This window comes from Heptranchias perlo, chromosome 10, assembly GCF_035084215.1.
Source record: "Heptranchias perlo isolate sHepPer1 chromosome 10, sHepPer1.hap1, whole genome shotgun sequence".
In the NCBI taxonomy this organism is placed as follows: Eukaryota; Metazoa; Chordata; class Chondrichthyes; order Hexanchiformes; family Hexanchidae; genus Heptranchias; species Heptranchias perlo.
Window position 1 is genome coordinate 63,694,830 of NC_090334.1, and position 13,920 is coordinate 63,708,749.

The 13,920-nt window shown below is 50.4% G+C and overlaps 1 protein-coding gene across 2 annotated transcripts in view; it reads left to right on the top strand.

The window, feature by feature from the left end:
• Positions 1-2,367: 2,367 nt before the first annotated feature.
• si:ch1073-416d2.4 (coiled-coil domain-containing protein 42 homolog) overlaps positions 2,368-13,920 on the top strand; it is a 36,947-nt gene continuing 25,394 nt past the window's right edge. For both annotated transcript variants that reach the window (XM_067991052.1, XM_067991051.1), the window contains exons 1-4: positions 2,368-2,687; positions 5,612-5,660; positions 11,468-11,644; positions 11,966-12,123. In XM_067991052.1, coding sequence (XP_067847153.1) covers positions 2,578-2,687; positions 5,612-5,660; positions 11,468-11,644; positions 11,966-12,123 — 494 coding nt within the window. In that variant the 5' untranslated portion in view covers positions 2,368-2,577. The remainder of the gene's footprint in view (positions 2,688-5,611; positions 5,661-11,467; positions 11,645-11,965; positions 12,124-13,920) is intronic.

A 13,920-nucleotide genomic window follows, 5' to 3' on the forward strand; every position in this document is an offset into this window, starting at 1 on the left:
TACTGCCACTTTTGTGTTGCTGCCAAGGTTTCCACCTCACAACGATGCAGAAATGAGGGAATATCTTCATGGTCAGTTTCTCATCTGAATCCAGAGAGAAGTGATGGGAGAGTCCCTGTGGAAGGCTGCCTTGCACCACATGGGATATAACTGCATGACCTAAGTACAACTTCAGTGCATCATCAAACCAATTTTTTTTTCCCCACAATGTTTTGAAAGTGCAAATGCTCCTACCCATTCTCTCAAAATGTTCAAAATTTATGGGCTGGGGAGCGGAGAGCTGCGATTGTGCAGAGCTCTCTCTGGGGAGTATAAATCAGGTACTGCCAGGTTGGAATCACCTCTATAGCCACTAGTCTCAGACTGGTAGTGTAGTATAAACACAGCCTCAGAATATATTTGATGCATTGAAAAAAAAGGATCATCAACTGTATTATTGTTTATCCCGGGAGGCAAAAATTATTACTGTACTCGGTCGTGGTTTGATATTATCAGTCCCCAGAGAAATGACACCCTAGCAACTTGCTGTGATTTATTATCATCATTTCCCAGTGAGGTGACATACAGTAATTGGCTATGGTTTGTTGTTGTCAATCCCCAGAGAAATGGCACTGCCTAGAGAAGTGACTTGTTATTGGCTGTGATTTGTTATCCTTTGTCCCAAAAAAGTAAACACTGTGGTAACTGGTTGTGATTTATAAAACGCCTGATATCAGCTTGGCCACCTGTTAAACACCTGATTTTCGTTTCTATTCAAGTCAAGTGTTTAACAGGTGGCCGAGCCCCTATTTTACATTATCAACAAAATCAAAATTACCCCCCTCCCAGGTGTGTTGTTCTGGGTTTATAATCTCTGTTGGGAGGGTAAGGATTTCTCTGAGCATGGCTCCTATTTATTTTTTCCTCTAGCTGCAGCTCTGTTTGCTCCTTCCTCCTACCCTTCCTTTTCCTTCTCCAAGAAGGACCCCCATCAAGAAACAACTGCAATGCCAGAAGCCCCTTAACAGTTCAGAACCTACAGTAGCAACTGCAAGCACTTTCAAATCCTTTAAGGTCAAAAAACTCACAAGCTACTGCAAGAAAAATGCCTCCAAAAGCTCTGCACGGCATAACCTGAGAGCAGCTGAGGATCGCTTTGAAATGGGAGCAGGAGGAGGCCTTTGTCAGGTGGGGAGGTCGGAAAATGGCATAATTGCGATGGCAACACTTGATTCTGATTTTGATTTATTTGTGAGGCTCCTGCCTGTTTCAGATGGGTGTTTGGGCAGCCGGTTTAATGTCCCCCATTAGATCTGACCAGTTGTAAAAGCAGTAATAAGTGGGCAAGAGGAATAGACAATATATTTACCATCCACCAGTGCCCCATTTTTGAAACAGGGCAGTAAAGAGATGAAAATCGCTCACATGGTTTTCAGCTTGTTGCTTTGCTGGTGGATTGGAAATGTTTCAACATCATATTACACCTACTCTCTGATGTCTCAGTTAGTAAATGCACTGTCTGGTGCACCACTGAGCCATATGGGCCAGCTTGATCCCTAGTCTGTGCTGAGTTAGCTGATCAGCACCTGGGGCAGTGATAGTGGTACTACAATTGGCCTCAGTGCCACCATGCTAGAAATAGAAAAATCAGCCAGGGTTCCAATATCTAATCACTATTGTAGAGTCATAGAATCATACAGCACAAAAGGAGGCCATTCAGCCTGTCGTGCCTATGCCAGCTCTTTGAAAGAGCTGTCCAATTTAGTCCCACTCCCCAGCTTTTGCCCCATAACCCTGCAAATTAGTCCTCTTCAAGTAATTGTCCAATTGCCTTCTGAGAGTTTCAAAGAAATCTGCTTCCACCGCCCTTTCAGGTAGTGCATTCCAGATCCTGACAACCCTCTGTGTGAAAAAAAATTCTCATCTTTTCCTCTCTAGTTCTTTTGCCAATCACTTTAAAAATGACCTCTGGTTACTGACCCACTTATCAGGTGAAACAGTTTCTCCCTGCCTGCTCCATCAAAACCCTACTATCCTGTATCCTTACTGTAAAACGCGAGTGTGTTTGTGGCTGTCAACTGATAACCGGATGGGGCTTGGTTGTGTTGACCCCCATGGTCAAATAGCTCATTGGCGCTATCTAGGCTCACGTATGAAGAATGGCAGTTATTGACACCACTGGAATTCGATCCCAGCTTCATGGGGGTGGGGGGAGGTTGGAAAATTCGAAGAAAAAAAGTGCCCCCCGGATTGGAAATGTTGAAAACTTTCTGAGTGCATTTGTATTTGTGTTGGATCGAGCTGAGAGATGGTCTTGTGCGGCTTCCCAGTCTTCGGGTGGTTCCCATAGTGATGGTGCAGTGTTTTTGCCTCGCACTGTCACATGATCCTTCTGCTGCCACATTAAGCGGATGGTTCCTGTGACTCCAGGGTCCTGCAGGCACACTTTTCAAGTTGCAAAAAAGTTTCCCAGTCAACGTTTTGATTCGATCGTTTCCCAGCGCAGTTTTTTTATTTCCAGCAAATTCACAACGGGGCATTCTTCTGAGGCGTTTCACTGACACTTTGCGGCCGATCAGGTGGTTGAACGTTTTGAGGATGAACGACGAAACCAGCAATCTCCCCCGCGTGACAGACCGCCGCCGCTATTCGCTTCACATAAAAAGTCCGAAGAAAAATGTCTTCGTCACTCAGCTGGCGGACCGCAGGTAAAGTCAACCGCCTCTGCCTTCTGGAGTCGCTTTAAGTTTGGTGCATTCGTCCAGACTTTTGCAGATTGCATTGGCACTTTTGTATAATTGCTGATTAGTCAATGTCCCTGTGCATGCGATATTTTTGGATGATTTAATCGATTTATTTTATAGTATTGCTGCTCATAGCAACTTTGCATAATTCCTGTTCTTGGGTATGTGGTGTTATTTTGCACCTATCACAGGTACCAGCAGCATTTTCAGCAGAAGCAAGGAGCCACTCACATCCCTGTATGCTACAGAGGCAGGAAGCGGAGTCAGGGCCCAAGTGATAGAGTGCCACAACATTCCAGCCCCCTGTTTGAGGCTGGTAAAAGGGAAACCATAGAGATATACAAATTTACAGCTCAGAAGGAGGCCATTCAGTCCATCATATCTGTGAGCTATTTACTAGACCAATCTAAAAGTAACCCCACTGAGCTGCCCCCTCTCCATAGCCCTGTATCTTCCTCTGTTTCAAATGTTTATCTACTTTCGTTTTTAAAAGACATGATGTGAAGATGCCGGTGATGGACTGGGGTTGACAAATGTAAGGAATCTTACAACACCAGGTTATAGTCCAACTGTTTTATTTAAAAATCACAAGCTTTCGGAGGTTTTCTCCTTCGTCAGGTGAGCGAGTGTGGGATTCCATGGAAGGTTACCGCATTTATATTCAGAGAACAATATCTGGTGAGTACAGATAATCTTTCCAACTGCCCGTTGTCAAGGCAATCAAAGTGTTCAGACAGAGTGATGTTACCTACAGGACCACCGAATACACAAACGGCCAGAACACAAAACAGAGAGAGAGAGAGGGAGAGAAACATCCGAAAGGAAGAGAAAGACAGAATGTACCATGTACCATGCTCCGGGGCATCCTTTCCTGCAACGTATGAGGTAGACAACGTTGGCCGAGTCACAGGAGTATGAACCATGCACCTGGTGGGTGGTGTCCTCTCGTGTGATGGTGGTGTCTGTGTCGATGATCTGGCATGTCTTGTAGAGGTTGCCGTGGCAGGGTTGTGTGGTGTCGTGGAGACCATGCAGACACTGCGACAACGGATGAACGGACACCGCACAACAATCGCCAGACAGGAGGGTTCCCTCCCAGTCGGGGAACACTTCAGCAGTCAAGGACATTCAGCCACCGATCTTCAGGTAAGCGTTCTCCAAGGCAGCCTTCGAGACACACGACAACGCAAATACGTCGAACAGAAATTGATAGCCAAGTTCCGCACCCATGAGGACGGCCTCAACCGGGATCTTGGGTTCATGTCACGCTTCACGTAACCCCACCAGCGAAAAAAAATTATCTGTTTTTAACACAACGGGTCATTCTCTGTCTTTCTCTTCCATTCGGATGTTTCTCTCCCTCTCTCTCTCTGTTTTGTGTTCTGGCCGTTTTTGTATTCGGTGGTCCTGTAGGTAACATCACTCTGTCTGAACACTTTGATTGCTTTGACAACGGGCAGTTGGAAAGATTATCTGTAATCACCAGGTATTGTTCTCTGAATATAAATGCGGTAACCTTCCATGGAATCCCACACTCGCTCACCTGATGAAGGAGAAAGCCTCCGAAAGCTTGTGATTTTTAAATAAAACAGCTGGACTATAACCTAGTGTTGTAAGATTCCTTACATTTTAAAAGACAGCCTCTGGCTCAACTATTCCCTCTGGCAAAGCATTCCATGCTCCAACAACGCTCCACTTAAATAAATTTCTCCTGACCTCTCTCAGCACTCTCTCTTTAGTGATCATTTTAAATTGATGATTGCTCTTCACTGACTTTCCAACCAGAGAAAATACTTTCCCTAGTCACCCTATTAAAACCCTGTATGATTTTTAAAAACATTTATTAAATCTCCCCGTGTTAGCCTTCACTCCTGTGGAGATGGTGCAGAATGAGGTGGCAGCGAGATGGGTGGCCCTACATTCCTCTCCAGGGCACCCTCCCCATAGTATTACAGCATGCCTGGAAGGAGGCAGTGCAAGAACAAGTATTCTTGTGGCAAATAACAAGCTTTGCATTTGGCTGTCTGCTGACTCAGAGCCTGTGTAGCTAATTCTATAATGTCATTGCTTATTAGGTGCCTTAAAATGTGGCTGGCAGGCTACTGACAGGCAGACACAGACAGTCTCTGGAGCAGCCTCAACTACCTGTTATCCCTCCATAGCTCCCCCTTTTCTTCCAAATAACTGGAGATTCCTATTGAGAAATTGATTGTCCTAATATTGTGAATATATCAAAAATGGCAATGCTACAAAACTTGGCATAAAGCCATCTGAATAATTATGAAAACAACAACAAAGAAACAAAAATCATAGAAAAGAGCTCAGCAATAACCTCAAAATGCTGATATAAATCTTACTTCAGGGTCTTTCACAAACAGTACACCCTGGCACCTCTGGGTGTCCAAATTTTATGGTCAGGTAGATTTTGAAGGATATGTTCGTGCAAACACTGGGAATTTGAGTAGATGTCTAAATAATATTACCTGGGCTAATTTTCATATAGTTTAAAACTGGTGCCAGTATAAATCTTCACCAAAAATTTGATGGAGTATTTTTTGGGCAGAAACTAGAATAACATCTCCACCCATTTTTCAGATTGTTTACATCTATTACAATTCAACTGATTAAGAACTAACAGAAGAGTTAGCCAGAGCTGGTCTTAAGATTTTGAGGCCCAATCCAGCCTGCCCCATTCCACATGGACCCTTGTTAGTTCCTTATACAAGATCATTTCCATTGACTTTAATAGAAAGGAAAATACAATGGTGTGTATAACTGGCAGCCGGTGAGCGACCTCAGTTTTCTATCGGTGGTGAAAGTTAAAATCTACTCCTCTGTGTGTGTGTGATCTGCTTTTTAATGGCAATATTTTAATCCTTTTCTCTCAGGGATGAAGATGAAGATGAAGATGTTAATTACATTCCAATAATCAGACAGGTAAGTTCTTTTTCCTTCTACATTGTTCAGTGTAGTTTGTAAAAAGTTTAGGTGAAGTAGCATTTAACCTCTGTTACGTCACAAGGATTGGTGTGCAGTTAATAAATTGCATCAGGTGAACACCATTTTCCCCTGATGTAGTGACTTCAAAAGTCAGTAGATATCACTCATTTAATCTCAAATATTTACACCTGATTTGTGCAGTACAACTCCTGAGATAACATTTAGAAATAGTGTCCCATTGAGACTGTGCAATAAGGAATCATAGGACTCTGAGGCTCCCCTTTTAAAAGTAGTGATGTTTATGTTTCTCAACTTGTGAGTAAAATGGTTTCTTTTGATATACAGTATTGCATAGCTGTATGTTTTGGTGGTGTTGTAGGAGTCTTTATTGGGACTAATTGAATTTTGTATTCAACTGATGAAATTAGAAGTGAATAATGTCAGATTATCCACTCAGATTTAGGGGTAAATTTCAACCCACAAGAATTGGTGGGTTGGGAGTGGGAGGGAGGTTAAAATAACAGGTTTTTGGAGTGGGACCGCATCCCGACTCCAACTCGCCCACTTCTGGGATTAACCCAGGCAGGTTTGTATGTGTGTGGACAGCAGACACCAGGAAGTCCGGACCACACTTAAAGCCGGCAGGCCGATACTTGAGATATTTAATGTTTTGCGTATTGGACAATTAAAATTAATTTAACCTTACCTGTTCGTGTTTCCCATCGCTTCTGAATCACGTCAGGTGAAAGTAGGTGGGAAGGGTGGGATCCATGTGGTGAGTGCCTTTATTGCACTACTCGTGGGGCCAGAAGAGCAGGAGTGCTTCATCCAGGCCCAACAAGCTTAACAGGCCGACAGGAACCCTGCGATCGGCCGCCCCCACCCACCACCACCCCCCCCACCTATCTGTCCCTTCACCCAACCTCCAGCAAAACCCTCACACCCCCCCCCGATCTTCCTCACCGGCCCCCCACCCAAACCCCCTTTCGCCAGATCTTTCTTTATTCCCCCCCCCCGATCTTCGTTCCTCCTCACCCCCGATCTTCGTTCCTCCATCCCCCCCCCAGATCTTCGTTCCTCCTCCCCCCCGATCTTCGTTCCTCCTCCCCCCCGATCTTCGTTCCTCCTCCCCCCCGATCTTCGTTCCTCCTCCCCCCCGATCTTCGTTCCTCCTCACCCCCGATCTTCGTTCCTCCTCCCCCCCGATCTTCGTTCCTCCTCCCCCCCGATCTTCGTTCCTCCGTCCCCCCGATCTTCGTTCCTCCGTCCCCCCGATCTTCGTTCCTCCTCCCCCCGATCTTCGTTCCTCCTCCCCCCCCCGATCTTCGTTCCTCCTCCCCCCCCGATCTTCGTTCCTCCTCCCCCCCCGATCTTCGTTCCTCCTCCCCCCCCGATCTTCGTTCCTCCTCCCCCCCCGATCTTCGTTCCTCCTCCCCCCCCGATCTTCGTTCCTCCTCCCCCCCCGATCTTCGTTCCTCCTCCCCCCCCGATCTTCGTTCCTCCTCCCCCCCGATCTTCGTTCCTCCTCCCCCCCGATCTTCGTTCCTCCTCCCCCCCCGATCTTCGTTCCTCCTCCCCCCCCGATCTTCGTTCCTCCTCCCCCCCCGATCTTCGTTCCTCCTCCCCCCTGCCGATCTTCGTTCCTCCTCCCCCCCGCCGATCTTCGTTCCTCCTCCCCCCCGCCGATCTTCGTTCCTCCTCCCCCCCGCCGATCTTCGTTCCTCCTCCCCCCCGCCGATCTTCGTTCCTCCTCCCCCCCGCCGATCTTCGTTCCTCCTCCCCCCCGCCGATCTTCGTTCCTCCTCCCCCCCGCCGATCTTCGTTCCTCCTCCCCCCCGCCGATCTTCGTTCCTCCTCCCCCCCGCCGATCTTCGTTCCTCCTCCCCCCCGCCGATCTTCGTTCCTCCTCCCCCCCGCCGATCTTCGTTCCTCCTCCCCCCCCGCCGATCTTCGTTCCTCCTCCCCCCCCGCCGATCTTCGTTCCTCCTCCCCCCCCGCCGATCTTCGTTCCTCCTCCCCCCCGCCGATCTTCGTTCCTCCTCCCCCCCGCCGATCTTCGTTCCTCCTCCCCCCCGCCGATCTTCGTTCCTCCTCCCCCCCGCCGATCTTCGTTCCTCCTCCCCCCCGCCGATCTTCGTTCCTCCTCCCCCCCGCCGATCTTCGTTCCTCCTCCCCCCCGCCGATCTTCGTTCCTCCTCCACCCCGCCGATCTTCGTTCCTCCTCCCCCCCGCCGATCTTCGTTCCTCCTCCCCCCCGCCGATCTTCGTTCCTCCTCCCCCCCGCCGATCTTCGTTCCTCCTCCCCCCCGCCGATCTTCGTTCCTCCTCCCCCCCGCCGATCTTCGTTCCTCCTCCCCCCCGCCGATCTTCGTTCCTCCTCCCCCCCGCCGATCTTCGTTCCTCCTCCCCCCCGCCGATCTTCGTTCCTCCTCCCCCCCGCCGATCTTCGTTCCTCCTCCCCCCCGCCGATCTTCGTTCCTCCTCCCCCCCGCCGATCTTCGTTCCTCCTCCCCCCCGCCGATCTTCGTTCCTCCTCCCCCCCGCCGATCTTCGTTCCTCCTCCCCCCCGCCGATCTTCGTTCCTCCTCCCCCCCGCCGATCTTCGTTCCTCCTCCCCCCCGCCGATCTTCGTTCCTCCTCCCCCCCGCCGATCTTCGTTCCTCCTCCCCCCCCGCCGATCTTCGTTCCTCCTCCCCCCCGCCGATCTTCGTTCCTCCTCCCCCCCGCCGATCTTCGTTCCTCCTCCCCCCCGCCGATCTTCGTTCCTCCTCCCCCCCGCCGATCTTCGTTCCTCCTCCCCCCCGCCGATCTTCGTTCCTCCTCCCCCCCGCCGATCTTCGTTCCTCCTCCCCCCCGCCGATCTTCGTTCCTCCTCCCCCCCGCCGATCTTCGTTCCTCCTCCCCCCCGCCGATCTTCGTTCCTCCTCCCCCCCGCCGATCTTCGTTCCTCCTCCCCCCCGCCGATCTTCGTTCCTCCTCCCCCCCGCCGATCTTCGTTCCTCCTCCCCCCCGCCGATCTTCGTTCCTCCTCCCCCCCGCCGATCTTCGTTCCTCCTCCCCCCCGCCGATCTTCGTTCCTCCTCCCCCCCGCCGATCTTCGTTCCTCCTCCCCCCCGCCGATCTTCGTTCCTCCTCCCCCCCGCCGATCTTCGTTCCTCCTCCCCCCCCGCCGATCTTCGTTCCTCCTCCCCCCCGCCGATCTTCGTTCCTCCTCCCCCCCGCCGATCTTCGTTCCTCCTCCCCCCCGCCGATCTTCGTTCCTCCTCCCCCCCGCCGATCTTCGTTCCTCCTCCCCCCCGCCGATCTTCGTTCCTCCTCCCCCCCGCCGATCTTCGTTCCTCCTCCCCCCCGCCGATCTTCGTTCCTCCTCCCCCCCGCCGATCTTCGTTCCTCCTCCCCCCCCGCCGATCTTCGTTCCTCCTCCCCCCGCGCCGATCTTCGTTCCTCCTCCCCCCCGCCGATCTTCGTTCCTCCTCCCCCCCGCCGATCTTCGTTCCTCCTCCCCCCCGCCGATCTTCGTTCCTCCTCCCCCCCGCCGATCTTCGTTCCTCCTCCCCCCCGCCGATCTTCGTTCCTCCTCCCCCCCGCCGATCTTCGTTCCTCCTCCCCCCCGCCGATCTTCGTTCCTCCTCCCCCCCGCCGATCTTCGTTCCTCCTCCCCCCCGCCGATCTTCGTTCCTCCTCCCCCCCGCCGATCTTCGTTCCTCCTCCCCCCCCGCCGATCTTCGTTCCTCCTCCCCCCCGCCGATCTTCGTTCCTCCTCCCCCCCGCCGATCTTCGTTCCTCCTCCCCCCCGCCGATCTTCGTTCCTCCTCCCCCCCGCCGATCTTCGTTCCTCCTCCCCCCCGCCGATCTTCGTTCCTCCTCCCCCCCGCCGATCTTCGTTCCTCCTCCCCCCCGCCGATCTTCGTTCCTCCTCCCCCCCGCCGATCTTCGTTCCTCCTCCCCCCCGCCGATCTTCGTTCCTCCTCCCCCCCGCCGATCTTCGTTCCTCCTCCCCCCCGCCGATCTTCGTTCCTCCTCCCCCCGCCGATCTTCGTTCCTCCTCCCCCCCGCCGATCTTCGTTCCTCCTCCACCCCCGCCGATCTTCGTTCCTCCTCCCCCCCGATCGTTGTTCCTCCTCCCCCCCGATCGTTGTTCCTCCTCCCCCCCGATCGTTGTTCCTCCTCCCCCCCGATCGTTGTTCCTCCTCCCCCCGATCTTCGTTCCTCCTCCCCCCCGATCTTCGTTCCTCCTCCCCCCCGATCTTCGTTCCTCCTCCCCCCGATCTTCGTTCCTCCTCCCCCCGATCTTCGTTCCTCCTCCCCCCGATCTTCGTTCCTCCTCCCCCCCGATCTTCGTTCCTCCTCCCCCCGATCTTCGTTCCTCCTCCCCCCCGATCTTCGTTCCTCCTCCCCCCCGATCTTCGTTCCTCCTCCCCCCCGATCTTCGTTCCTCCTCCCCCCCGATCTTCGTTCCTCCTCCCCCCCGATCTTCGTTCCTCCTCCCCCCCGATCTTCGTTCCTCCTCCCCCCCGATCTTCGTTCCTCCTCCCCCCCGATCTTCGTTCCTCCTCCCCCCCGATCTTCGTTCCTCCTCCCCCCCGATCTTCGTTCCTCCTCCCCCCCGATCTTCGTTCCTCCTCCCCCCCGATCTTCGTTCCTCCTCCCCCCCGATCTTCGTTCCTCCTCCCCCCGATCTTCGTTCCTCCTCCCCCCCGATCTTCGTTCCTCCTCCCCCCCGATCTTCGTTCCTCCTCCCCCCCGATCTTCGTTCCTCCTCCCCCCCGATCTTCGTTCCTCCTCCCCCCCGATCTTCGTTCCTCCTCCCCCCCGATCTTCGTTCCTCCTCCCCCCCGATCTTCGTTCCTCCTCCCCCCCGATCTTCGTTCCTCCTCCCCCCCGATCTTCGTTCCTCCTCCCCCCCCGATCTTCGTTCCTCCTCCTCCCCCGATCTTCGTTCCTCCCCCCTCCTCCTCCCCCGATCTTCGTTCCTCCTCCCCCCCCCCCCGATCTTCGATCCTCCTCCCCCCCCCCCCCCCCGATCTTCGATCCTCCTCCCCCCCCCCCCCCCCCCCCGATCTTCGTTCCTCCTCCCCCCCCCCCCGATCTCCCTCTCCAGCCCACGATCACTCCCTCCCTCTGATCCCCGGCTGCGGTCTTCCTGCTTGGCAGCCAGCCGGTGTTTCAATCGGTCTGGCTGCTGGGTGCAAAACCCGGAAGTAGATTTGTTTGCGATCGCAACCCTTCTGCTGTTGCACCTGAAAATCCCCCCAACCCCTCATCGCTCCCTTGCCAGCTGAAATTTAAAATTTGCCCCCTGGTATTTGTATGGGTGTGTGGTGCAAATAACTTTATAATGAAACTCATTAATGCTCTCAATCTTTGCAGCAGAAAATGGCAGAAAAATACTAATTATTGACTGAAGGAGAGCTATGTACTAGGTGGTGCAGTGAGCTATCACTTGCCCCTTTGTCTCTGAGGGATTGAATCTATCCCAGCCTGATAGGAGGAAAGACTTTTTGCTCTTGATCAGTTGTAAATGGGTAACTTAGCCGTCATCCACCATTCCAATGCTCTCCTGGCCAGCCTCCCATCCTCCACCCTCCATAAACTTCAGCTCATCTCAATCTCTTCTGTTTGTCTGCACCAATTTCTGCTTGCTCATCACCCTTGCCTTCGCTGACGTACATCGGCTCTCAGACCCCAAAGCCTCAAATTTAAAATTCTCACCCTTGTGCTTAAATCCCTTCGTGGCCTCAGCCCTAGCTATTCAATTTTATTACTATATCAGGCAGCTGGTGAGTTATATTTTGTTATTTCAGACAGCTAGTGAGATTCTAGCAAATGACAGTAAAACACTTCAGACGACTTTGGTGCTGAAGAAAGAAGTGGAAGTTGACCAAGTTAATGCAGAACTTGCAGTTAAAAGGCAAGCGTTCTTTCAACGCATGGAAGCTATTGCCCAGCAGAGGGTGGAATTTGGAAGAAAAGAGCAGACGGTAAGAAAATACACAATATTATGCTAATTACTGTCAGTTTATAAAACTGAATCTTAAATTTGATCACTCCGCAAATACCTTCCATTTAGATCAGTGCGCAATGTTTGAAATCCGTTCATTGTTGCATTTAGGTTGATGAGCAAGTGAGATTTTAATTGTTTGAAAGCATGTCTCCTGGTACCATATTAAATGCTTATGGCTGTTTAATCTTATTCATACATTTTGATTTTTACCATTTTAAACACAGAGTATTACTTCAGCTGCGAAATAAATAATTTAAGTAATGGCACTTTGTAATGTTCTTTCCAATTTTGTCCATAGAATAAGGAAAGAGCCCTCAAGTTTGATAAGTTTCTCAAAGATAATGAGGCAAAGAGATGTCGTGCTATTCAAAAATACCAGTTTGAAGTGAAACAAAATGAGGTGAAACAGAAGGAGTTACAAGATCTACTTCAGCAATTTGAAGAGATCAAAACCAGGTACACTGCTGAGCTTCATTGCGTCTTGGAGCACATTCTAAACTTTCAAATGTTGTTGCCTTGGTGACACAGGGCATTTGAACCCTGATCTTAGGGGTTCAACCAACCTTCTGTTCACCATTACAGGATTTGGAAAAAACGTAGTTTTTGAATCTTATGATGGAGGGAGATGGACAGTGAGAGAGACGTGGGTCTTGGAGAACTCCAGACTTGCACAATAAAGAACAGAGGTATTTTCTGCATAGAGTTAAAAAAAAGCTGGCATTATTATAATATAATGCAGCTCTTACACTGTTAGCATTTCATTATAATTCTACCCTCTCCCCCTGATATTTCCACTGCACTCAGTATGCCAGCCACATATAATGGTAAAAATATTTAAAGAAGTACATTTAAAAAAAACTGAGCCCAAGTTTACTAATGTCATCTCAACTCCAAGGGTGTTACTGCCTTCTAGTGCCCCCCATAGAGTGTTATTCAGTACAATATGTAGAAACATAATGATTTCTTACTTTTCTTGACATAGTGGAAAGTTGCACACAATTGGGAAACTATGTGATTGGGCTAACGTGATATGGATGACAAAAGAGAGAGAGAGTAAGGTGAAGCAGAAAAAGGGGGCGTATGACAGATGTCAGGTTGATAATACAAGTGAGAACCAGGCTGAAGATAGAAAGTACAGAGGAGAAGTGAAGAAGGAAATAAGAGGGGCAAAGAAAGAGTATGAGAATAGACTGGTGGCTAGCATAAAAGGGAATCCAAAAGTCTTCTATAAGCATATGAATAGTAAACTGGTAATAAGAGGAGGGGTGGGGCTGATTAGAGACCAAAAAGGAGATCTACATATGGAGGCAGAGGGCATAGCTGAGGTACTAAATGAGTACTTAACATCTGTCTTTACCGAGGAAGAAGTTGCTGCCAAAGTCACAGTAAAAGAGGAGGTAGTTGAGATACTGGATGGGCTAAAAATTGATAGAGGAGATACTAGAAAGGCTGGCTGTACTTAAAGTAGATAAGTCACCTAGTCTGGATGGGATGCATCCTAGGTTGCTGAGGGAAGTAAGGGTGGAAATTGCAGAGGTGCCGGTCATAATCCTCCTTAGATATAGGGGTGGTGCCAGAGGACTGGAGAATTGAAAACGTTAAGCCCTTTTTCAAAAAAGGGTATAAGGATAAACACAGCAACTACAGGCCAGTCAATTGAACTTCGATGGTGGGGAAGCTTTTAGAAACAATAATCTGGGACAAAATTAATAGTCGCTTGGACAAGTGTAGATTAATAAAGGAAAGACAGCATGGATTTGTTAAAGGCAAATTGTGTTTAATTAACTTAATTGAGTGTTTTGATGAGATAACAGAGAGGGCTGATGAGGGCAATGCAGTTGATGTTGTGTATATGGACTTTCAAAAGGCATTTGATAAAGTGCCATATAATAAGCTTGTCAGCAAAATTGAAGCCCATGAAATAAAAGAGGCAGTGGCAGCATGAATATGAAATTGTCTAAGTGACAGGAGACAGAGAGTTGTGGTGAATGTTTGTTTTTCGGGCTGGAGGAAGGTATACAGTGGTGTTCTCCAGGGGTCAGTACTAGGACCACTGCTTTTCTGATATAAATTAATGACTTGGACTTGGGTGTACGGGGCACAATTTCAAACTTTGAAAATGACACAAAACTTGGAAGTGTAGTGAACAGTGAGAAGGATAGTAAGAGACATAGGCAGGCTGATGGAATGGGCGGACACATGGCAGATGAAATTTAACGCAGAGAAGTGCGAAGTGATACATTTTGGCAGGAA